Genomic DNA, 24,796 nt, shown 5'->3' on the forward strand with positions numbered 1-24,796 from the left:
AACTGGAGAAGTCAGGGAGGGACAGCCACGTCCCTGAGTTTGGGAGAGTGCAGGGAGTTGAGTGGGATGATCATCTGTCTGGAGGAACTGGACAGAAGAAGAGCCTTAGTCCTGTGGAGGAAGGATATTCCCTCCCTTCTGATGTGTTCAAGATTTTTCCCCCTTTGTTTTTTCGTTTTATTTTCCTTTTGAGGAAATAACATTAGCAATAATAATAGTAATAATATTTCCCATTCCGGCCTCAGTTTCCACCTCTTTGGACTTGATCATCTCTGAGGTTCCTTCCATCGCAAAGTCCCTGGACCCCAAAGGGTGGCCTGGCCAACCCAAGGAGAGCTTGGGCGCCCGGGGAAAGGATGCTCCAAGACTGGGGAGGGATGCAGAAAGCACAGGTGAGAGGCGCCGCGCTCTTCCGCACACCGGCTAGGGCGCGTTCTGCCGCTGGGGAGCGCTCCGAGCTCCCGCTGGCCCGGTGGAAGGCTGCCGGGGCTGCGGGTGTCCCCGCCCCGTCCTGCAGCTGCCGGAAATGACTCTTTTCCCGGCGATTCTGCGGCCTGGCTGGGGCTGCTCCGAATGCATCGCTGCGCAGGGAAGGAGAGCTAAGCACGCGGAGGGGGGCGCCGCGGAGCCGGTCCGGGGTACGGGATGGGAGTGGGGCGCCGCGGAGCCGGCCCGGGGTACGGACGGGAGGGAAGCGGGGCTAGGACGTGGTCTTTGCACCCGTGAGAGTCCCTAAAGGCAAAGGGCAGCCTACGCCGGGGCGCCTGTCCATTGCCTTGGCTCCCCGTTGTCCTCGGGACTGCATGACTCACTCCTTCCTGCTGGGCTTTTCAGCCCCTTCCCAGCACCTCTTCTTCCAGGCCTGGGGAGGTGGGTGGGGGGCGGGAATTCGAGTCCTTTGAGCCACGTGGGGAAGGAGGGACTGACCACCTGGCCGCAGGCACCCCTAGGTGCTATGGATGAGACACCCAGTGGATCAGGCCGTCCACGTTTTCGTGGCTGCTCACCATCTTGCGTTCAGTCGTTTTTCAGTAGTGTTCAACTCTTCTAGACCCCATTTGGGGTTTTCCTTGGCAGAGATACTAAAGTGGTTTGCCATGTCCCTCTCCAGCTCATTTTACAGATGAGGAAACTGAGGCAAATGGACTTACCCAGAGTCACTCTGCTAGTAAGTGTCTGAGGCTGGATTTGAATTCATGAAGATGGATCTTCCTGATTCAAGTCTAGTCTGTCTACTGCTCTATTCACCCCTGCACCTACCGGTCCCACTGTCCTGGGAGGTAGATGCTATTTAATCCCATTTTACAGGTAGGGAAACAGTCTGAGAGATTAAGCAGTGTGCCCAGGGTGACACAACTAGGTAGGATTCAAATCCAGATCTTCTTGATGGGATGGTAAATGAATGATTGGAAAAACATTTATTAAACACTTGCATTGTGCACAGCGTCGTGTTAAATGCAATACAAATAGAAAGGAAAGATGAGGCCCTGCCCTCAAGGAGCTGGAATTTTAAAGTGGGGGAGACCATGGCTGTGGAAGGTAGTCACTCACTCTGTTATTCAGCCTCAGCGTTAGGGAAACCTGCTGGGGGGGTGGGGGTAGGGGCAGGCTGGGAGGGCCTCTGCTGGGTTACCTCATGCCTCTGTCCTGGCTGCCTTTCCAGGGTCCCCCATTTGTTCCTTGCCTTTAGCCTCCCTCCCTCCCTTCCTCAGACAGGTAAATGCTTTAATGAAATGCTTTTTACAAGGCATGTATTGATTGTACGTGCCAAAGGAGAAACTAAACATATTAATATCATTCAGGAAACATTGAAATATGTTATATTTAATATAACATATACTTCATAGTAATTTTTACTTCAGTTGTTTTGAATTGATTCAAAATTTTCATTTTTGCCACACATATAATACATATATATATACACACATACATATATGACACAATTAAAAAAACCCAAAACAAAATGCTTTTTATTTCTACTTTTTGTTCTGTACAAAACAGGGGAAAAAGATTCCTCGAACCATTTGAGCAAAACAACTCAGAAGCATAGTTGCAATTTCACACATTTGTAATTGAACCTCTCGTCCAAAAAAGAGAATGGCGGACATTTTATGAGTCCCTTTCAAGCCATGATTATCAAAATCAAATAGAAATGTATCCCTGTTGTTCATTTTGTGACTTAGAAAACCACAAGTTAACATTATCTGTGTGTTACTATGTTTTTGAATTAATTTTGTTAAACATTTCCCAATTACATTTTAATCTGGTCCTGATTAGTACTCAGGAGGGGCTGAAGCAAGTTTGACACCTTTGCTTTAAAATGTGCAGAGCACTTTGTATACATCCTTTACCTTAGCTCTCTGATGTAGGAATCATAGGTGGTGCTCTTATCCCCACAATACAGAAGAGGAAACTGAGGCTCAGAGAGGGAAAGTGATTTGCCCAGAATGGCACAGCCAGTTAAATGTCAGAGCAGGATTGGAACCCAAGTCCAGTATTCTTTCCTCCATGACCTCCCCTACTTGATCGTGTTATACCCTTTAGCCACCATCCAGTCTTTCTCCATTTCACTTCAAAACTTAATTCAACAATGGAGTCTACCCAATGTCCTCTTACCTTATAGTCTACTTCCCTAACCCCTAGCGGGTCTTGTCACTGGAGTCTCATACCTACCCTGTGAGTTAGGTAGGGTACAGAAGCTCAGAGAGGTTATACTGCTTAGCCCAGATCACACAGCTAGTCATTGGTAGAGGCTGGATTGGAATCCAGATCTTTTGATCCCAAGGTCTAGTTCTCTTTTTTTGCACCTCATGAACTCTGCTTAAAATCCTCGTCGAGTCCTCATTGCCTACTGATTGGAGCTGAGAGTCCCTCCCTTGGCATCCAAGGTGCTTTGTGATCTGGCTTCAACTTAACTTTTCCAGGCATCTTCTGCTCTTCTCTAATAAAAACCCCGTATTCTATCTAGACCGTTCAATATAATATCCCCTGACACCTCATTTATGTTCTTACCTCTTAGGCTCATGATGATTTCTACTCCCAAAATACCCTCCCTTTTCTCCACCTAATGCCCGCTCATCCATCACCCCTTCTGGGAAACTACTGTCATAGTCAAAACCTTCCCTAGCCACTCCTTTGGACCTATAATTGAAATTAAATGCAACCTATACTTTAGTGTTGGTGTGGCAGTGAATAGAGCCCCTTAGAATCAGGGAGCCCTGTTTCAATCCTGCTTCTTAGCCTTACTGTGTGACCCTGGAAAACTCACTGCACTTCTTTGTGTCTCAGATAATAACTCTTTAGGACTTCTCTAGTAAGTGAGTCAGAGATTGTGACCTGTGTTGGAAGACGGAGTTCTCACAATGTGGGGACCAGGAGTTCCCCATATTGAGGAAATCACATATCCATCACATGTAATGTTTTCATGTCTTATCTTCCTCAATAGATTATAACCTCCTGAAAGTCAATAACCTTGTTTTCTGTCTCTTAGTATCTCTTATGTCATGTAGCCCAGTGCTTTGGACTTTGCAAATATTTAGTAATAATAACTCACATTTACATAATGTTTTAAGGTTTGCAAAACACTTTCTTCCTAACAATGCTGTGAGGCAGATAGTGTAAGAATTCTTATGCCCATTTTACAGAAAAGGAAACTGAGGCTCTGAAAGGTTACCATCAAATGAGGATAGTGTAGGAGGTGAGGGAGACAGGATGGTATAGTGGATGGAGCACTGGACTCGGAATCATAGAGATCTAGATTCTAATCCTGCCTCAGACACTAGCTGTGTGACCCTGGACAAGTTGCCTAACTTCTCAGCCTCAGTTTCCTCACCTGTAAAATGGGGTTAAAAATAGTGCCTACTCCACAGGGTTGTTGTGAGGCTCAGATGAGGCATAAAAAGCACTTTATAAACCTTAAAGCACTATATAAGTATTAGCTATTATTGTTAAAATTATTGTTGTTATTACCTGAGTTGCCGGTAGTCACACAACTAGTACAAGTGGCTAAGGTGGGACTCCAACGTAGGTCTGCTGATTAATTCAGTGTTCTTTCTGCTGTGCCATTCTGTTTCTCATAGAGGGGCAAAATAAACGTTTGCTCATAGACAAGTGTGAGGGTTTGGGGGTAGGGGGGTTCTGCCTATGGAAATATGTCCAGAGAGGAACTTTGAACTGGATTTTGGGTCTTGTGATTCCTTCTAATTTTCTTATAGTATAATATTTAACCGGGTCTCATCCATTTTGAATTTATTATGGTATATGATATAAAATGTCGGTCTAAGCCTCATGTCCGCCAGACTGCTTTCTAGTTTTCTCAGATAGAGAGCCCTTTCCAAAGTAACTTACATCTTTGTATTTATTGAATATCAGATTATTGAGCTCCATTATTTCTGATTCTCCTTGTCTAATTTGGCCCATTGATCTACTTTGGGGGCCTAGTAATGTAACTTCACCACTTTTGTTATCATACAAAGTGAAGGCCATTGTGTTTCTTTTGTTGGAAATATTAAGAGAGGAATTGTTTGTGTCTTTCTCAGAGCTCCTTGGCTAGATGTGTTCCTGACCGGCCAGAGGCCCGTGGAGGGAACGCCATGGTCAACCGAAGAGCCTTCCTTTTCAGGATGGCTCTCTTCTCCAGAGTGAGATCGCTTCCTTGGCGGACCAGCCAGCCGAAAGGTTGGCCCTGGGCATTTCTGGGCACAGCATGTGAGGGCACCGTCACCGATGTGGGGACTGAGGGAGAGCAAAGAGAGAGAACAAGCTGGAAGGAAGAATCAAGCCAAAATCTTGGGTTTTGGCGGGAGAGGTAAGGCTGCGCCAGTCTTCATCCTTCCTTCCCTTTGAAGGGGCTTGAATCTGTGTACCCTGCTGTGTTTCTGTACCCCTGAAAAGTAATGGGGGCATTGCAGGAATCTGTGGAGACATCTGAAGCAAGCATCCTCAAACTGCTTCCTTAAGTAAGTCAGAAGAATCTAACATGAGTGCTTTGAGACCATGGAATACCTCCTTAGGTATAAAGAGGCTCTTGGCAAGGGGTCGATCTTGAATCGAGGAATCTGCCTGCTAGAAGGGGCCAAGGCAGACATGTTGAAATCTAGAGAGTCTAGATAGGTTAGAAGTGAATAGTGTGCTCTGGGCCCCATAGCAGTCATTGCATTCCCCACTTAAAGCGATCGTGTGTTGGTGAAAATTTGCATGTAAATCAAATTATGTTTTCAGCGTATTAGACAGATAACTTTTTTTCTTGGTGTAGTGGACAGGGTGCTGGCCTTGGACTTGAGGTTCAGTCCTACCACTGCTGCTTATCGTCTGTGCAACTATAGGCAAGACATCTCAATGTGCCTTGATTTCCTCATCTTTAAAATGGGAACAATAACTAATGCCTTACCCCATAGGGTTGTTGTGAGGCTTAAATGAGATTTTATAAATAAAATGCTTTGCAGACTTCCAAGAGCTTTGTAAACATCTGTTATTAAGAAAGCATTTATTATTAAGACACATTCTGTTCTTTTTCTCGTTTCCTATCTTTTTGCATTGATTCTTATAATTATTTGTGTGTATGTAATGAGTATATATAACACACATATGTCATTCTATATACATATGCATATTGTACATACATACATACATAAAGTAATATTGCATTAATATTGTGCATTACACAATAAAATAATATTCTAGTATTATGTAACAATATATTATAGTATAAATCATATAGCATAATTATCTGTTATAGTACATATTATATTCTAATGTGCATATAAGTATATAATTCTAAAGAATAAACTTATATATACATACATAAATACACATATACAATATGCGATGTGTATATTTATCTGTTAATATAAATTATAGATAATTAATATATAGTAAATAAAGATATATAATTAATAATAAAAGTATGTGTGTGTGTGTGTGTGTGTGTGTGTGTGTGTGTGTCCATTGCTGTCACTTCCCATTTGGGGTTTATTCTTTAAGAGAACCCTATGGTAAATCCTTTTGAAATGTGATTTGTCACCTCCAGTTTGTCTGTGTGCTAAGCCTTTTGTTTTTTCTCCTGACATCGTGTTTGTCCACCTATTCCGCTGTGCTTACGTGTACATTTTGAGAAAGGTCTCGTCACCCGGTCAGGACTCCACGGTCCCCATCTTCTTGGGAGCATGAGACACATCAACCATAGAGGACCATAGTGGTAGTGGGAACTTTAGTTCTGCACCCAGAGACTATCTTGCATGTGGGGGCATTTGAGAAACCTTTGATGGGTGATGGGGTGAATGACGCTCAAGCCCAGTGTTTTCCCCTCAGGTTAGCAGATCAGATGTTACCCTTGTGGAGACTGAACTATGAGGAGCAGCTGAAGGTAGGAGGCTTGTTGTTGCCTTGAGAGGGAATGTGCTAGAATTTTCTGGGTGGTAGCAAAGCAGCCTAAGAGGCTTTAAAAAGGAGAGCTGTCCCTGGGCTCAGAGAAGTCTAGTGGAGACCCTTAACTGTGGGTCATGCACGTGCTGCCTGTTAAGAGCAACCTTTGGTCTCCAGGACTATTTTACTTGGCTCCTTCCAATCTTTTCCTTTCTCTTTGATCATATTCAGTTACCTGAGTGTCAGGTCAAGTCCGCAAACATTTATTAAGCACTTACCATGTGCCAGGCACTGTTCTAAAGCACTGGGAATACAAATACAAGCAGAAAGAAAGACAGTCCTGCCCTCAAGGAGCTTACATTCTAACAAGGGAAGAAAACCTATAAAAGGAAGCTAAGGAGGCCAGGGGAGAGAAGAAAAAGCATGAGGGGGCAAGGTGGAGAAAGTGAGGAGAGGAAGGAAAACATGACTGGCCTGTGTATTTTCCTTAAAAGTGGAGGTTCTAGGAGGAACCAGCCAATCAGAAGAAATTTTCCTGTGCCTAGAACCTCCTTGCCTCAAGCCTCCTCATCTTCTCCAACAGATGTGGGCATCTAAGTTACAGTTACTTCCATTAGGGTAGGTGGAGCAGGCAGACCTGTGATTTAGGGAACTCTCACTATCAAAACCAAGATTGACAACTCATGTCTTACTTAGTGCCTGGGGTGTGCCCATGGTCACACAGCTAGGAAGTATCAGAAGAAGAGCGCCCTGACACCAAGGCCCGACACCTTCTATCTTCTGTGCCCAGCTGCCTCTCGTGATTTATGGTCATGATGGTTTTTTAAAATACTTCCATTAGGGGCAGCTAGGTGGCACAGTGGATAGAGCTCTGGCCTTGGAATCAAGAAGACCTGAGTTCAAATGTGGCCTCAGACATTTGACCCTTACTAGCAGTGTGACCCTGGGCAAGTCACTTAACCTTGATTGCCTTGCAAAACAGAACAAAAAACTTCCATTCATCGTGGTCAAATAAGATCTTTGTAGAGCACTTAGCACAGTGCCTGGCACATAGTAGGTGCTTAATAAATGCTTATTCCCTTCTAATCCCTTCCTAGTCATGAGCATTGCAAAGTAGGGTCCCATGAAACTTTTTTGGGTGATCACAAAGAACACATGAGCTAACTATTTCCATTTAACTGCAACTTCTTATAGCTTCTACTGTCACTTATAGTGGATATGTTTAAGTATTTTCCCCATATTTTAAATTAACATTCATTCTAAAAAAATTCTGAGTTCTAAATTCTCTCCCTCCCTCCTGCCCCTCCCCCACCCACTGAGAAGGCAAGCAATGATATCAATTATATATATAAAGTCACATGTCGACTTTAAAAAAGAAAGAATGCCTTTTGTTGGTGCCTTTTGTGTTTGCATTATGGTGATCCCCTCAGAAGCAGCTCAGCAGTGACATAGTGCCCAGAGCACTGGTCTTGGGCTCAGAAAGTCCCGAGCTCAAATGAGGCCTCAGGTACATATTAGATGTATGACCCTTGGCAAGTCATTTGCCTCAGTTTCCTTCCTTCCTTTCTTCCTTCCCCATTCAAATTTCTCATGAAAAAAGAAGAATAAGGGGAAACATCCAGTACTATATTTAGTAATCTGTAGCTAGGTCCTAATTAGTACAAATAATGAATTCTCTTCTCTTTCACCCCTCCCCCCAAAAAGGTCACATTTTTAAAATTCGCATTGCCGCTAGGTTGTGCACTGGATAGAGCACCAGTCCTGGAGTCAGGAAGACTCATCTTCCTGAGTTCAAATTTGACCTCAGACACATACTAACTATGTGACATTGGGCAAGTCACTTACCCCTGTTTGTCTCAGTTTCCTCATCTGTAAAATGAGCTGGAGAAGGAAATGGCAAACCACCTCAGTATCTTTGCCAAGGAAACCCCAAATGGGGTCACAAAGAATTGGACAGAAACAACTGAACAACAACAACAACAATAAATTTCCATTGGGCTGGGACCAGTTACTGTATTTTACATCGGAGTTGTTAAGTCCCATTGCAACCAGATTAAAATGTAATTAGGAAATATTTAACAAGATAAACAAAGATATAATACAAGGTAGATAATGTTAATGATGTAGTTTTCTACCTCAGTAGTTAGCCCTGGCTTTTGTGGCTCCATATCTCTTTGAGTATAATGCTACTATTTTAGATAATTTTAAACACAATATTCTCTCCTATTAAGCCCTCACTGCTCTGTTCAGAGGGCAGAAGTATATTTCATTATTTGTTCTCAGGGGAGTTTTTTGGTTTTTCATTTATTCAGTTTGCCTTCCTTCCTTTTTGGTGAATTTTTTCATTTACAGTGTTATAGTCATTCTGTGTATTCTCGTGGCTTTGCTTTTTTGTCACGTCAGTCAGCAAGGAGCATGACCACATAAACCCTTGTTTATTTTTCCCCACCATAGGTGAAATTTGAAAGTCTGAAGAAAAATCTGGAGACTCTAGAAAGTCGCCTCTGCAAGATTGGTGCTGGTGACCCAGCGCCCACTACAGCAAGATCTGAGAGGCCGTGTTCTCGTCTCCACCCTTTTATGCCTTCTGTAAGTTCCTGCCTCCCTGTTGTGTATCTAAGGGAGATTGCCTCCATGGAGGCCCAACAGCTTTTAGGCCCAGTGACGCCTCACTGGCTGGAGTCCGAGGTTTTCTGACAGTGTGCCCTCCCGAGCTGCTGTGCACGTCATCAGAAGGAAGACCGCTTCTTTCTTTTAATACTTTTAATACCTTTCAACCTTGGCTTTCTTTGATCTGGTTTTCCCTCTCTGTCCTTTCTACCCCTGACAGCCTGTCATCCATGGTTACAGAAATAAATCTTCCTTCTATATAAACCGAGGCCCAGATGGAAACCCAAAGACTGTGGGGCACTACCTGAAGTCTTGGGGAGGTGAGTCTAAACCTGTGACAGGGAGAAGTAATGAACCAAGGATCCTGGGGTAAGGTCCCCAGGACGATAGAGCATGCACCATAACAGTGCCGGGCCTTTGGGTAGTGACCAGGAGAGAACAGAGGTGGTGGCAGGGAGGTTTCTTGGCTCTGCTCAGTCTTTATCATAATTGAGTTTTCCTTTTCCATTCTGTCTTCCATCCCTGGAACAGCCTCCTCATTCCAAAATGACCTTTCTCATTTTGAAATCCTCTTAGAAACCAGTAGCCTCCCTATTGCCGTTTGTTAATGTTATCCTAAAGTGTTCCAGCCCAATCCAACCAAACCCAACCAGCATTTATTAAGTACTGCACGGTCTGTGCCAGGGTCCCGAGCTAGGAATACGGAGACCAACTGCAATACAGTTCCTGTCTTCAAGGAGCTTACATTCCACTGGGGGAATGTAGCATGCATACAGATATGTGTGTGTATATGCACATATGTATGCATGTATGTACAGGTATCATTATGTTATTGTATTATATATACAGTCATATATGTGTGTATAAAATATGATAATTTGAGAATGGAGTGAGCACTAATCGCTAAAAGGAACAGAAAAGACTTTCTGTAGGGGTTGGTACGTGAGCTGAGCCTTGAAGGAAGTGAAGGATTCTAAGATATCTTGGTGAAGAGGGAGTGCGTTCCAGGCGTGGAGGATGACCCATACGGAAGCCCCGAGGTGGGAGACAGAGTGTTGAGCTGAGGGAACAGCAGGTGAATAGTGGGAGGGATGAGTAAGGGGGAGAGAAGTCGTCCTGTTTCTCTGAGGTACTTTCCCATCATGCTCAGCCTGTTTCCATTCCCAAACTAATGGGATTTCCCAAAAGGGAGTTGCTCTATATGGTGTCTGTGGCCCTTACATTAGAAGTTATCAGGTCAGGGGGTGTGGTGCTTTTGTCTTACCCTAAAGTGCTAACTGAGCAGCAGAATAAACAGCTGCTATTTACTGTAAAGTCTGGGGAAAAGTGTAGACCGGCTGAACGAGTATCAGGGAAAATAGCTGTGAAGGACTCTAGAAAGCTACGTGGCTCAGTGGATAGAGCACTGGACCTGGAGTCCGGAGGACCAGCTGTGTGACCCTGGGCAAGTCACTGGACCTCGTTTGCCTCTGTTTGCTCATCTCTAAAGTGGGGATGATTATAGTACCTGTCCCCCAAGGCTCTTCTGAGGTTCTAATGAGATGATACTTGCAAACTTGAAAGTGCCAAATACACGCTAGCTGTTATTATCAATGCAGGGATTCGTTGTGGCCTCTGGAGCTAATGATGAAGCATGTCTCATTCCTCTCTGCATAGAAGTGGTAGACTAGACATGCAGACTGGGCAGACATCTTCAGATGTGGCTAAGATGTGGATTTGTCTTGCTCAACTACTTGTTACAGGGGGGAATTATTGTACGTGTGTGCAGGGGAGGGCAGTCATTGGAAAGTGGTGTTGAGATATCTATCTGTAAAGAGTGTCAGTGAAACGTTTACAAGGGGAAAAAATCCAAGTATCACTGAACCACTGAATCTGAGAGCTGGAGGAGCCCTCAGGGGCCATCCAGGGCAGCCTGTACGTGAACAAGAGTCCCTTGTACCGTGGGCCCCTCTCAGTCCTCATCTAACTTTGCTTTGAAGACCTCCAGGGAGGGGTATCTACTGCTGCCTGTTCCACTTTGGGACGACTTTAACTACTAGAAAGTTTTTCTGTCGATCAAGCCAAAATGTGCCTCTTTGAAACTTCCATTCTTTGCCCCTAGTTCTGTCCTTCGGGGCCCAGAGGAACAATGTTAGAAGCCCTTCCACTGCTTGAAAACCTCTGTCACACCTAACCCTGAGCCTTCTCTTCTCCATGCTTTACAACCTCATTTCCTTTAACTCACCTTCCTGTGGCACCAACTCTCAGCCCTTCATTGTCTGGTTACCCTCCTGGATGCACTCCAGCTTAAAATCTTACAATCTACTCCCTGTAACTGAACACAGTTGTTCAGATGTGGTCTGACTAGGGCAGAGGACAGCATCAGTAGATGATCTTTTTAAGAAAAGCCAACTTCATGGCCTGGGATTCAGTGCCATGGGGTTCTCTGTCAGGTAGGACTTCCCCGGGTTATGCATTTCTGTGTCCGTTGAAAGAGGGAATTGGGATTGTGGGATGTGTTGTTTCCAGAAAACCGTGGAAGAAATGGTAGAACTGAATCCTTGTCTTATCTTAGGGTCGAATGTTTTCTGCGTACAGCCTAGCCATCTGAAAGATATCCCTGAAAAGCACAACCAGGTAGCGCAGGTAAGAAGGGGCGAGGACTCCTTGGGGATGACACCAAGCACTGCTGTGTGTAGAAGCTGGGTAGTGGCCAAGAAGGCGAGGGTGTTAGCCGCCAGTGACCCCCAGGGGTTGGGGTCTGCTTTGTTGGGGCACCATTCAGCTCACCAGCTCTGAGCTAGAAGGGGTGGCCCAGTAGGAATGGGGCTCTATTTTTATCTATATCAAAGGCATTTGGAAGGGACTGAGAATAGAATAGGGAGATAAATGCAGGGGAGAGATGTATTCGTATCATATCTCTTGTCAGAGGCATTTGGAGGGCAGAACTGAGAGGAGTCCTAAAGAGGTTTTGGGGTGGGGAGGTAATAGGAGATATGCCCATATTTAGTCTATCTCATCTATCATTTTAACACAGCTCCCCTTATCACCTCATCGGGTCTTCAGCCCATTTCCCATCTCTCTCCTACGTTTCTTCAATGCCTCAGATATCTGAGAAGTAAATTAACTCTCATTTGTATAGCATATTAAGGTTTGCAAAGCACTTTACTCAAAGTAATCCTGTGAAGTAGATGATGCAAATATTATTTGCCCCATTTATAGGTGGGGAAACTGAGTCCCACTTAGGTTAAATGACTTCTCTGTGTTACCCAGCTAGCAGATGGCAGAGCTGGTATTCCAGACTTTTGACTTCAAAGCCAGTGTCCTTTCTACCCTACCATAAGGGTGGTCTACATGGATTTTATTCATTTATTCACTAATAATTTTTGATAGTCTTTTTTTTTTCCATTGTTGTTGCTTCTCTCTAATTTCTCTCATTTCCCCATGTGTCCTCCCCCACCCCCTAATCTCCTATGCCCCATGAATGCTCCCTTGTAATAAATTATAAAACAAAATAAATCAAAACATTGGCCATGTTTGATAACGTACTTTTCATTTCACACTGTAGTCTAACACCCCCCTCTATTAAGAGATGGGACACAGAATGTCGAGTTTAGAAATGAAAAAAAAGAGATAAAAGCAAAGAATGTGTCTGCAATCCTGTAATTTTAGTCACCATTACTGGTTTTCTATACAAGTTAGAATTTTGGATATCAAGTTCAACAAACATTTATAAAGCCTTATTGAGATCCTTGAAGTGGGATCCTATTTGTATGTACCATAAGGAAGGAAAAATTAGATTATCTAATAGGTTAGTAGATAGGGCAGCTAGGTGGATGAGTGGATAGAGTACCGGGCCTGGAGTCAAGAAGACTCATCTGTGTGAGCTGGCCTCAGATATAGTAGCTGTGTGACCCTGGCTTCAAACACTTACTAGCTTTGTGACCCTGGGCAAGTCACTTTACCTTCAGTTCCTCATCTGCAAAATGAACTGAGTTTGCCTCAGTTCCTTATCTGTAAAATGAATTGGAGAAGGAAATGGCAAACCACTCCAATATCCTTGCCAAGAAAACCCCAAAAAGGGTCACGAAGAGTTGGACACAACTGAAAAATGGCTATATAGCAGCAGCAGATATCCAGTTATAGGAGTTAATAGGGTAAAGGGGGGATCATTTCTATTGGCTGTAAATAATGGAATAGAAATACAGTCTTGGGGTATCTTATCAGGAATGGTTGCCTGAAGAAGATGAATGGGCCAAGATGGAAAGTTTTTTGTTTCTTGTGGAAGAAGAGTTGGAGGTGTTAGAAATTCATCCATACAGGGAACTCCTAGGATGGAAACTCCTTCCACCAGTGCAGATCAATAACTTATCTCAGAGTCTCTAAGAACTGTCTGGGGGCCCTAAGAGGTTAACTGTCAGAGGTATGACTTGAACGCTGGTCTTCCTGACTCTGAGGCCAGCCTTCTCTCTACTATTCCACCTTGCCTTGTGACATTAAATGTTACTACAACTGGATCTTGATTAGTGAGAATATTGAATCCCTTGAAGTGATTGCATGTTTTCAAATTTGCACCATTTGTAGTTACGTAATTACAAAATTATGTCAAATGTGGTTATTGGTTCCAGCCCAGTGAAAATGTGCAGAGGGGATTCATTATTGGCATCAATCAAAACCTAGCTGTATAGATAAGATAACGTTGCTACTTCTTCAAGAGGAAAAACTTTTGGGTATGTATGAAAAGTGAGAGAGTTGAGGTCCTCTGATAAAAAGCCATGGAAGGTGGGTACCATCTGCTTTGTACGTTTTCTTCAAAGCCCAGCATTGTAGGTGCTTAACGATCAGAGGTAGAAATGACAGATTATTCCTGTAGTGGAAAGAGCAGTGGGTTTCCAGTTGGGGGGATGGGGTGGGACAGGGTAGCTTCCAGTCTCAACTCTGTTCTCTACTACCTGTGTGACTTTAGGTAAATCTTATCTGCTCTCTAGTACTCAGTTTCTCTATTTGTTAAAAAAAAAAAAGAAAAAAAGAAAAAGATGTTGGACGAGATGCCTTCCAAGATCCCAGTGCTACATCCTGTCAACCCTCTTCTTCCTTTTTTCTCAGTGCTTTGAGGCATTTCTGCAGCAGTCCACATGGGGTCTCTCCACTGATTCTTGCAAAGCGGGACCCTGGCATGAACTCATAGTGCGCACCACCTTCCTTGGGCACACGATGGCCATTATCATCTTCAATCCCCAGGAATTAAGTCAGGTGAGACTCTTGGTGCTTGGCCTAGGGTAGCATGGGACAGCTGCTTGAGAACAGTAGAGCCAACATTGGCTGGTGACAGTGACAGAAACCTGATGCAGGGTTAGAGTGTGAGAGGAGACTTATGGCATGCCGAAGCAGGCTATTTAACTATGCTGGTGTTTTTGAACTGGGTTATTGGACCATCTCCCCATGACCCTCTTGGAGGGGTCATGAAAACCATTTTACCCATGCACATCAAAGGTATGCTGGAGTCCAAATGCAGTCCTTGAGGGTAGCTCTCAGCTTAAATCTCTGCAGATTGGGAGAAGTGGGTATGGAATAGGGATCCTAGGCCTCTCTTATTTTGCTCTGTTTCTAGAGAGCTTGACATTACTGCAAAAGCCTATGGGTAGACTAGGTATTGCTAACTTGAAGAAATTATCAGGGAAATAGAATATGCTGTCTCTTGGCAAAGCTATGGAAACCTTCCCAACTTACAGTACTTGTTCCCAGAATATTCCAATTACAAGCTAGTCAGTGTGTGGCATGCTGACTATACCTTCATCAGTGTCCTAACTTTGTACCTCTTTTTAGGACCTAGTGATCCTAACTTCCATATTTGTTTTTCAGTTTTGAGGCAGACAGAGATCAAGTGACTTGCCCAGGGTCATGTAACTAGTAAATGTCTGAAGCTGGATTTGAATTCGGGTCTTCCCAACTCTAGGTCTGGTGTACTAATCTTCTTAACCACCTAGCATACCTGGGCAAGTCAGTTAACCTCTGTCTTTTTCAGTTTCCTCAACTGTAAAATTGGGATAATAATAGTACCTATCTCACAGGGTTGTTATGGGGATCAAATGAGATAGTATTTATTTGTAAAGAGCTTAGCATAGTGCCTTGCTCAAAGCAGGCTCTACGTAAGTGTTAGCCATAATTAGCATCATCATCATTGATTATCATTATTATTATTATTATATTATTATTATATTATTATTATTATTATTATTATTATTGTTACTACCTAGCTACATTCAAGTAGGGTTTTAGTGGGGAAAATGAACTCCTTGGGACCTCCAGCTCATCCTCTTCTAACAGAATCTTGTTAAAATGATTTTGTGGCTGGAGTTGAAATGGAACTGATGTGGACAGGTGAATTAGGGAACAAAGAATACCCTGGCCTCAGGAGGCAAAGGAGGGAGTCGGGTGGAGTCTCTTGACAGGTTTTGCTTTGGTAGCTGGTATTGGAAATAGAGCAGAATAAAGGATGTCAATGGGTAATTTCTACTTCATGATGGGATGGAAAGCCAACTCAGCCACCTGCCTCCCGTAGAATGCTTGCTCTTTTAAGTTCTCTGAGGGAACATGGGCAAACACTTGTTTTTAGGTTTATTACAACCAGTTTGGCCAAGCATTACTCTAGGGTCCATCCTGGAGGGGTTGGCAATGACTTCTTTCTACAGAAGTAATTTTGGGAAGGGCCCCTAGCTCTGTAGAGAAGTACCCTATTGTGCAGGGCTACCCATATTGATATCCCAACATAGGGTCTCTCTGTAATCAGTCTTTACTCAGAGCTTTGTTTTGTGTTCTGGGCAGGAGGAGCTCTGTGTTCAGAAGGAAGAAATAAAGGAGTTCTTCTCCACGGGGCCTGGAGCTGTGTGTGACTTGACCTCACTTTATATGAAAGAAAGGTAAACAAACAGGGTGGCATCTGGGAAGCCTGCGGCTCTTTGGGTTCTGGATCCTCAAAGTGAGTCTGTCAGGAGCTGAGGGCCAGGAGCAAGCGGGGCTCCCTCTCTTTGAACTGAAGCATAGTGCAGAGTTGGAGAGGGGCTTAGCCTGCTTCTGGGAGCCCTCTGGAGGGTCCTCCTCTAGAGCTCATGTGGCCGTGGGAAGGCTCCATTTCCCAGCAGAGCTCCTGTGAAGCCCAGATGGAGGTGACTGGCAATGAGTGCTACTGTCTCCATGGTGCTCTTTTCTCTTGTCTTTGGTTACCAGGACCCCTCGCCACCAACAGCTAACCCCCTTCCAGCTTCTCACTGGAGAGCCTTACATCTTTGAAGATATCCTAGGCTTGAAGGTTCGAATCTCTCCAGGAGCCTTTTTTCAGCTTAATACATCTGCAGCAGAAGTTCTCTACCGGACAGTGGGAGAGCTGGGTAGAGTGGACCGCAACACTGTCATCTTTGATTTTAGCCATGGAACTGGTAGGTGGCACTCCTGTTTGGGAATCCACATCCTGGTCAACCCCCAGGTACTACTCACCTCCCATGAAAGGCCCTTCCTTCCTTGTCACTGAAGGATAGTAGATTGAGTCCCACTGGACTGGGACGTTGAAACCCCTGCTTGGTTTCTCTCATTTCTCCAGGTGCCACTGGCCTCTCCCTGGCTCGGCAGACATCCCAGATCTTCAGTATGGGTCTGGTAGGGCAGGCGCTGGAGGATGCTAAATGGACTGCAGCCTTCAATGGTTTGAACCTTACCCTTTGGGTAGAGATTATTGGGAGGTGGGACTACTTCCTTGGCTGTGGAGGGGGGAGGGATAAAGGGAAATATGTAGTACTCTGATAGAAGATTTTGGAGAAATCAAGGTTGTCCCCTGGTGGGATTGTGAAAGGGGCTTTCTCCAACTTAAGTCTTCCTGCCTACCAGTGTAAGGGGAAAAAGATGGAAGCAAGGGGCTACTCTGTTGAGTAGAAGGAGAGCTAGTGAAATATTCCATGACATAGATCTGTACTTCCCCTTTTGACACTAGAGTCTCAGTCAAAAGTGTTTTGCTATAATGGAAAGTGTCCAGGATTAAGAGGCTATATACCTTTGGGTAGATGTCATACCAGCATCGCAGAATTTTTGAATTCAAAGGACCCTTGGCGGTCATCTGGTCTAGCATATACCTGACCAGAAATTCCCTTGAATTATATCCTTGAGAAATTCTCCCTCTGTCTCTACTGGAAGACCTTCTGTGATGGAAACCCACTGCTTTCCAGAGCAGATCATTCCCCTTTGGGACATTTGTAATTATTAGGAAATGTTTCCTTACATTGCGCCAAAATACACCTCTCTGCAACTTTTGCTTCTGTTGTTTCTTGTTCTGTTTTCTGGGACTAAACAGAATCAGCCTAATCTTATTTCCACATAATAGCCTTTCAACCTTTGGTCTGTTTTCTTCTTGTTGTTGGGGTTTTTTTTTGGGGGGGGGCTTGCGTAATTGGAGTTAAGTGACTTGCCCAGGGTCACACAGCTAGTAAGTGTTATGTGCCTGAGGCCAGATTTGAACGCAGGTCCTTCTGAATCCAGGGCTGCTGCTCTATCCACTGCACCACCTAGCTGCCCCCTTGGTCTGTTTTCTCATATAAAAGATGGCAACAACAGGATGCATCCTGCTACCTCATAGGGGCTCTTGGTTGGATCAAATGAGATGATGTATATGAGAGTGCTTTGAATTGTATAAAGCACTGTCATCAATTTAGTGATCAGCCATGATTCTAAAGGACCAATGATGAAACACGCTGCTCATCTCCTGACAGGGAGATGATGGTCTCAGGATGCAGAATGAAACTACCATTTTTGGACATGGCTAATGAGGGAGTTTTGTTTTGTCAAGTTAGCTTGACTGTGCATATTTGTGAAAAAAGGGTTTTGATTTTCTTTTTCAGCAGCAGTCAAGGGGGGAGGTTGGAGGGAGAAGGAGGTTAGGGATGGGATTCCCCTCTCCTTCTCTCTCCTCCCAAAAAAGAGAGAGAGTACAGAAGGAAGGCAAGAAGGAATCACATTGACAAGCAGGATAGCTTTGAAAGTTACATCCTGAATTTATTTAAAAATGAAAAGCAAGTTTTCATATGAAAGAGATTAAATTTAGTTTTGTGTGTCTCCTTCTGTCCTACAGTGTAATGGAAACGTTCATTTTAGTTGGTGTTTGTCAAGTTCAGAATTAAAAAAAAGATGAAAACATTTTTAAAAATATAAAGCAAGCACCCTGTAAATACAGGCAGTTACTATCCTAGCAGTATTCAGAGGTACGATAGGGCTCAGGGAATAAATTGGGAAAGTCCTGGCTTCTGCCCATGCCCAGGAAAGATGAAAATCCTTCTGAGGGCTTCTCTTCTCTGTAGGCATCACCAACTGGGAATCTCACCCTGGCAATATGAAGGAGATTATGCCGCAGTTGTTAGAGTCCCAGGAGGATGGCCGGTCACTCATGGCTCTGGTGGACCCATCCCAGTGTGGACTGAGTAAGGGCAGATTGATTCTGTGCTGAAGAATATTTTTCCCTTCCCCCATTTCTACTTACTTTATTTAAAAATAAACAAACGACTTTTTATTGATGCCTTTTGTTTTTGTTCGATAGTCATTCCTTCCCCCACCTCTGACTGAACCCTCAGATGTGGCAAAAGAAAAAAATTAAGCCAAAACATCCCATGCAGAAACTATGTCTGACAATACAATTATTCTAGTCCACTAGCCTCCCACCTCTCTAACACTAGGGAGGAGTGCCATTTTGATATCTTTTCTCTGGGACCTCCATTTTTTTTTCCATTACTCAGAATGTAGCTTTCTTTTAGGGATCTTTGCCTTTGCAGTCATTGTGCATATTCACTCGGTGCTCCTATTTCACCCTGCTTCTTGGCCTGCTTTGTATTTTTCCATCCTCCCATCATTGGAACACCAAGTGTGTTCCAATGGTGCTCCGAATAGGCAGGCTAGAGTTCAGCATTCTGTCTATCCCAGAAGCCCTTCCCTCTGACCCAATGTAGTCTGGAGTTCAGTTTGGCTGGGGCCTTTCAGTGACTATCTCCCACAAAGAAACAAGGGTCTGTCTGTAAGGACCCTTCAGTTTCCATTTCATCCTATGAATTTCAAGCTATTTCTGCCTTCAGGTAACAGAGTGGTTCAGGACATCCGAAACTGCAGAGCCATCCAGACGTTGGTTTTTGTCTCCTGCAGACCCTATGGTAAATCCATCAAAAACATCATTAAGTAAGTAAAACCTGAGCTTTGAGTATTGTACAACCTCTTGTAGAAATAATAGGAAACAGTAAAGCAAAGGGGAGAAAGAAAGTGGTTGGGGAGTACTTATTAGGCTCACTTACTCAGTATGTGATTGTATTTCCCGTAGTCTTTTGAATTTACTGAGGCAAAGAACTAGGTGCTTCTCAAGAAGTTTATGATCTAGCTGTGCGGGAAGTCTTAGATGTCTTAGAACTATATGAGAGAGGCCTCTATATATGTTACTGAACTTGGAGTCAGGAAGACCCAGGTTCAAATTCTGACTCAAACCCTGAGTCATCCAAAGTGACTCCAAAGTCACTTAACTTCTCCATACTCCAATTTACTTATCTATAAATTGAGGGAGTTGACCTCATGGGCCTGTTTAATCCCTTCGAATTCTGAAATTGATGATCCCATGATTCTAAGTACTCATCTGATATGACAGGATGGCTAGGTGATCCTGGGCTCCCCAAGGCTAGGCAAGCCGAGCAAAAATACTGTCAGATTTGTTCTAAGCAAGAAGGCCTCTAAGGCTTGTTCTAATGACAGACTGTGTCTTCTGTCTGAGGACCAGCCTAGCTAAGTACAGAGATACTCATCACCAGCAGGTTGACAACTAGGTGATGAATTCTTTGGCCATGGCCACCTTTGTTACAAAAAAAATCTAAAATGTCTTTTGTCTTTTAGCGCATGAGGCCCCCTTCTGTTCCTACAACAAAAGTCGCCCAAAAGGCTTGGAATCACATACTTTTTAGGCCATCTGTAAGCTTGGTACTCTAAATATGGGGGTCTTATCCAACAACTGACATACCACTAGAAGAACTGACGTTCTTGCAGTAAACGAAAACCAAAACTATAAGGAAGTTGAAGGTAAATAGAAAGATGGTTCCCAGGACCTCCTTGGAGAGGCATCAAAAGAAGCTGATAGAGACAGTTTCATCGTTTTATGGAATACTTGTTTATCTTATCTTGTGATGCCCATGATGAGCATGTAGGAAAAAAAACTACCAGAAAGAGAATTTCAACTTACATACTGACATCTGTTCCCATGGATAAAATGGTAGAGAAACTCTATGAAGAACTTGACGAGATGTTGCACTAAGACAATATATACATTGATATATTCATTGCAAAAGTGGGAAATGGAGGACAGTGGAAAATATGTTGGAAAAATATATTTCAGGATTAAAGAACAAAAGAGGCCCCAAGCTTGTAAGGTACTCAGAAGCTTCAGTCCTATATTTTGTAATTACTTTCCTCGAGAAAAACATTGTAAGGTGTGTACTGAACATCACAATGAATGAAACTGATTCTATCCTCATAGAACAACTAATGACTAACAGGGGAGTCATTTCTGAATCAGTTGTCTTTGGGTAGTTGGAACATCAACTTGTTAGAACAAAGGCCAAATCAACATGAAATTAGAAGAAAAAGTGCTTTTCTTCAAATATGAAATAAAAGTGTTTTTAACAATTAAAGTAATGCCAGTTTGACCTATTCAGACAAGCTACTGATCCTAAAAACAAATGGAAAATGGATAAATGAAAAGACATCAACACAGGATATCTTCCATTTCCTCTGGAAGTTTAATCCATATAAAGTAGTTGCCACAACAAGGAGGCCACAAGGGTTCAGAAACTGGCTCAGACAGCGGATATTTGATTTCCTTGCCAAGCAGAGAATGATTGCACCCAAAGACCTTCCAATAAAACATCTCCCATCTCAAGATCATACAAGGCTCTTGGTCAGATTTCCATTTCAGAGATAAGTTGGGTCAACAATCCTTTGGTTTTTGGTATCAATTAGTATTATTAGGCATAAAATGAGGAGGTGTATGGTCACCAAAAGGGTTCCCCACTGTTGTAAAGGATGCCCTGCGTAGAGTCCAAATGAAACAAGCTTTGCTTGTGGCTGGTGAGGTCCTCCAGGTGGTCCTGTTGGTTGATGACTGTGCTAGAACTTGATGCAATCTACTGGATGAAATCCACCATCTCTTTAAAGACATCATCCTAATAATGCACACCAGCAGTCTAAGTCAGCTAAGATCGCTGTCGTCCAGACTTTGACATAAAGTTGGATGAGTGTTGGCAAATAGTGACATTGGACAAAGAGTGGGGCACAGAACTGAGCCAGGAGGAAGAGCGAGAGCTAGATTGTATTTGAGAACTCTGTGCAATACTTGATCACTTAAAAACCCCCGTAGGTCCAACTAACTTCCAAGACTTGCATAATTATAAATACTTTCTATTACAAGCAAGGGTGCTTAACCTAGGGTCCATGAAATATTCTGGTTACCGTGTTTCCGTATAATTGGCCACCTTGTGTTTTTTATTGTACACATTTGAGAACATGGTTCTGACAAGAGGACATTGTACACAGTAGAAATTTTCAGAATAGTTGCCAATATACAGAGGTAGGTGCTTCTTCACCGGGATTTCTCAGTACCAGTGAAGTTACAGGTTAGGTCAAAGAAAAATTCTTCTGATTATGCTATATGACTACAAATTGTGGGCTACCAAAGTCCCTAGAAAATTCAAAATGGCAGGAAACACAAAGGGTACTTCGTGATAGGTATAAGTAAGCTGCAACACATTTCCAGTAATGACTTGTGGACAAGAAGTGGTGTGAATGATCTCATCCATGATATGTGGGATTAGGAAAGGAGGTGGGTTAGTCATGTAGTGTGGGAGAAGGATGGACAGACATTCTGAGTGCTAGGTTGTTACCTAGAATGTTAAAAATCCTAGAGCAGTGGTGTCACACTCAAATAGAAATGTATCCCTGCTGACTGCATGTTGACTTTGAAAACTACAAATTAGCATTATCTGTGTCTTATTTTTATTTATTTTGTTAAACATTTCCAAATTATGTTTTCATCTGGTTTGAGCAATGTGTTTGCCTCCTCTATCCTATAGGATAGTCTATAGCAGATTACATAGACCTTTTGTGGAGATTTCAGGCGAAGATACAGATAAGAATTGCTCAGGATGAGAAGCTACGGAAAGGTCATGACCTGTGTTGTTGTATTGAGTGCGCACAAAATCACAGATCCGTTTTTTAAATTGTTATTTTTTTGAAAAAATCCACACAAATGCCAACAAACTCAGGTCCAAATACTCACAATCCCCCCAAACAGTTAAGAGGTTGTGATTAACTGCATGCAACTTTATCCTTTAGTAGTTGACTGTTGGTTCAAAGAAAGGAAAAGCATGTGCTTTGCTTTAATTTCAATAAAAATAATGCCAATATTGTCCAATATTTTTTATCTGAGTTTTTGCTATTATATAACTGGATCCCAATTAGTACAAATAATAAATTCCCTGAGATGGACTCATGTATTTTAATTTGTACTATTCAAAGTCATAATTATGTAAAATGTGGTAATTGGTTCCAATCCAATAGAAAAATGCAGTGTGAGTCCGAATAATGAGACTACTTCAGAGGACTCTTTATTCACATTTATTGGGACCTAGCTTATATCGTCTTCATTTGTATAGTTGTAGTCCTTTTATAGATTGTCCTTTCTGCATCCTTCCTTCTGCATCACTTCATTCAAATCTTCCCAAGTTCCTCTGAATCCTGCCTTGTAGAGAGAAAGACTCTTTAGATTCTAAAACCAATAGTGGGATTGTTGGGTATGAAAAATTTTCCTCTGAATCCTGCCTTGTAAAGAGAAAGACTCTTTAGATTCTAAAACCAATAGTGGGATTGTTGGGTATGAAAAATTTGTTATCTTTGAGTAATTATAAATAGTTTCCATTGCGAGCAAGGGTTCTTGGTTGTTTTTTTTCTTTCTTTGTTTGTTTTTTGCTAGGCAGTAGGGTTAAGTGACTTGCCCGGGAGTCACAAAAGTATCTGAGGCTGGATTTGAACTCAGGTCCTCCTGACTCCAGGGCCAGTGCTCTATCCACTGTGCCACCTAGCTGCCCCCAAGCAAGGGTTCTTAACCTAGGGTCCATGAACTTGTTTTTAAAATATTTTGGTTACTGCGTTTCAGTATACTTGGTCATCCTGTGTATTTTATTGTATGCATTTAAGAACATGGTTCTGAGTAGGGGTCCATTGGCTCTAGCAGAGTGCCGGAGAAGTCCAGGTGAGGAGCCCCTGCCTTGGAAGAGTTCTTTACCCTGAAGTATTGAAGCATGCTAGCACAAGTAAATACTTCATGCTTTTCTCATGTATTTGTAAGGTGATACTTCCAACTGTTCTGTGTCTGTAGGTTGTGCCAGCCCCCAGACCCCGATGAGAATCTCCTTGGTGAGCCTTTTGTTCTGAGACGAGCCATGCCAGTGGACATGTTCCCCCACTCCCTCCAGTGTGAGCTGGTGATGCTCTTCACTCGGTGATCAGCTCTCCCAGAAGACCACAGGTTGCCCATTAAGGACTGAATGTCAAGTCAGGATCTGCTGGGAGAGGAAGTGAGCTTCTCTGCTTGGCTGTACCTTGAGAAGACAGTTATTTGTTCCTCCTCTAAGAAGAAAGGACGTAAAAGGCTTCCTGATCAAGGCAGGGCTCCCAGTATCTTGCCTCCAGTGCACTGATTGTGGCCTAATTGTTTTTGTATCTCCCCTACCCTCATCCTGTGCCTAGCACAGTGCTTTGTACATAGTAGGCCCTTAATAAATTGTTGTCAATAAATTGTGTCTGAATTGTTTGTCTGGATTTAACTAGTGATATATTATGGAGTGTTTTGAATGGAATAATATCTGTGACCATCCTTATTTGATCCTCACAACAATCCTGTGAGATGGGTACTATACGTATTATTATATCCATTTTACAGAGGAGGAAACTGAGGCTTAGAGAGGTAAAATGACTTGCCCATGATCACACAGCTAATAATTATCAGAGGGAAGATTTGAACCTAGGCTTTCTTAACTCCAAGCCCAGCACTCTAACTTCTATGCCATGCTTTCTCTCAAGGGGAACCATTCCTTCAGATTTTAAAGGGCTTGGGACTTAAAGTACCCCTGTTAAAATGGAAATCTCCCTAGGCAGAGGGAGAGTTTTTATTAGAGATGTTAGGAAAAGGATTGAGATACTGGATTTACCCTCTTTGGGGGGCTAAAGAGAGAGGGAAGGACATGTGAAGAGAAGAGATTTAAAAGAAAGTGGGAGAACTGGTGTATTGGAAAAAACAATTTTTTATTCTCTTTTTAAATTTTTTTTTTTGGAAAAAGGTATGGTTCAATCCGTATTCAGATACTATCACTTCTTTCTCTGGGGATAGAAAGCATTTTTCATCATAAGTCCTTCAGAGTTGTCTTGGATTCTTTTTTAATTTTTTTAAAAAAAAATTTTATTTTTAATTTTCAACATTCATTTCCATGAGATTTTGAGTTTTAAATTTTCTCCCCCTCCCTCTCCTCTCCCCCCATCCAAGACAGCATGCAATCTGATATAGGCTCTATTTATACATTCACATTAAGCATATTTTCCCATTAGTCAAGATGTGAAGAACAATTAGAACTAATGGGAGGAACCATGAGAATGAAGCAATAAAACAAAACAACAAAGGAAAAGGAGAACAAACAGTATGCTTCCATCCAAAGTTTTAGAAGGAATACTTGATGTCTCTACAGGCAATCTTTACCTCTCACCTGGGCTGTTGCATCAGTCTCTTTGG

The 24,796-nt window shown here is 42.9% G+C and overlaps 1 protein-coding gene across 4 annotated transcripts; it reads left to right on the forward strand.

Moving 5' to 3' along the window:
- The first annotated feature begins 522 nt into the window (after positions 1 to 522).
- Positions 523 to 23,808, forward strand: LOC110214347 (tRNA (uracil-5-)-methyltransferase homolog B-like). 4 transcript variants are annotated; one of them, XR_002326257.2, is made up of 14 exons: positions 523 to 638; positions 4,539 to 4,807; positions 6,310 to 6,364; positions 8,818 to 8,952; positions 9,194 to 9,293; positions 11,528 to 11,598; positions 14,059 to 14,205; positions 15,778 to 15,872; positions 16,180 to 16,388; positions 16,550 to 16,651; positions 18,294 to 18,413; positions 19,059 to 19,158; positions 19,858 to 21,583; positions 23,390 to 23,475. XR_002326257.2 is itself a non-coding variant. In XM_020995211.2 (13 exons), the coding sequence occupies exons 2-13, from the start codon at positions 4,593 to 4,595 to the stop codon at positions 23,514 to 23,516; spliced, it is 1,476 nt and encodes a 491-aa protein (XP_020850870.1). In that variant the 5' UTR covers positions 526 to 638; positions 4,539 to 4,592; the 3' UTR covers positions 23,517 to 23,808. The 4 variants fall into 4 exon arrangements, 3 of the variants coding, with proteins under 3 accessions (XP_020850871.1, XP_020850872.1, XP_020850870.1); XM_020995211.2 differs by lacking the exon at positions 19,858 to 21,583 and having other exon boundaries at positions 526 to 638; positions 23,390 to 23,808; XM_020995212.2 differs by lacking the exons at positions 18,294 to 18,413; positions 19,858 to 21,583 and having other exon boundaries at positions 524 to 638; positions 23,390 to 23,808.
- Positions 23,809 to 24,796: the final 988 nt, after the last annotated feature.

Source organism: Phascolarctos cinereus, unplaced genomic scaffold, assembly GCF_003287225.1.
Source record: "Phascolarctos cinereus isolate Bilbo 61053 unplaced genomic scaffold, phaCin_HiC Scaffold_4;HRSCAF=312, whole genome shotgun sequence".
Taxonomy (NCBI): Eukaryota; Metazoa; Chordata; class Mammalia; order Diprotodontia; family Phascolarctidae; genus Phascolarctos; species Phascolarctos cinereus.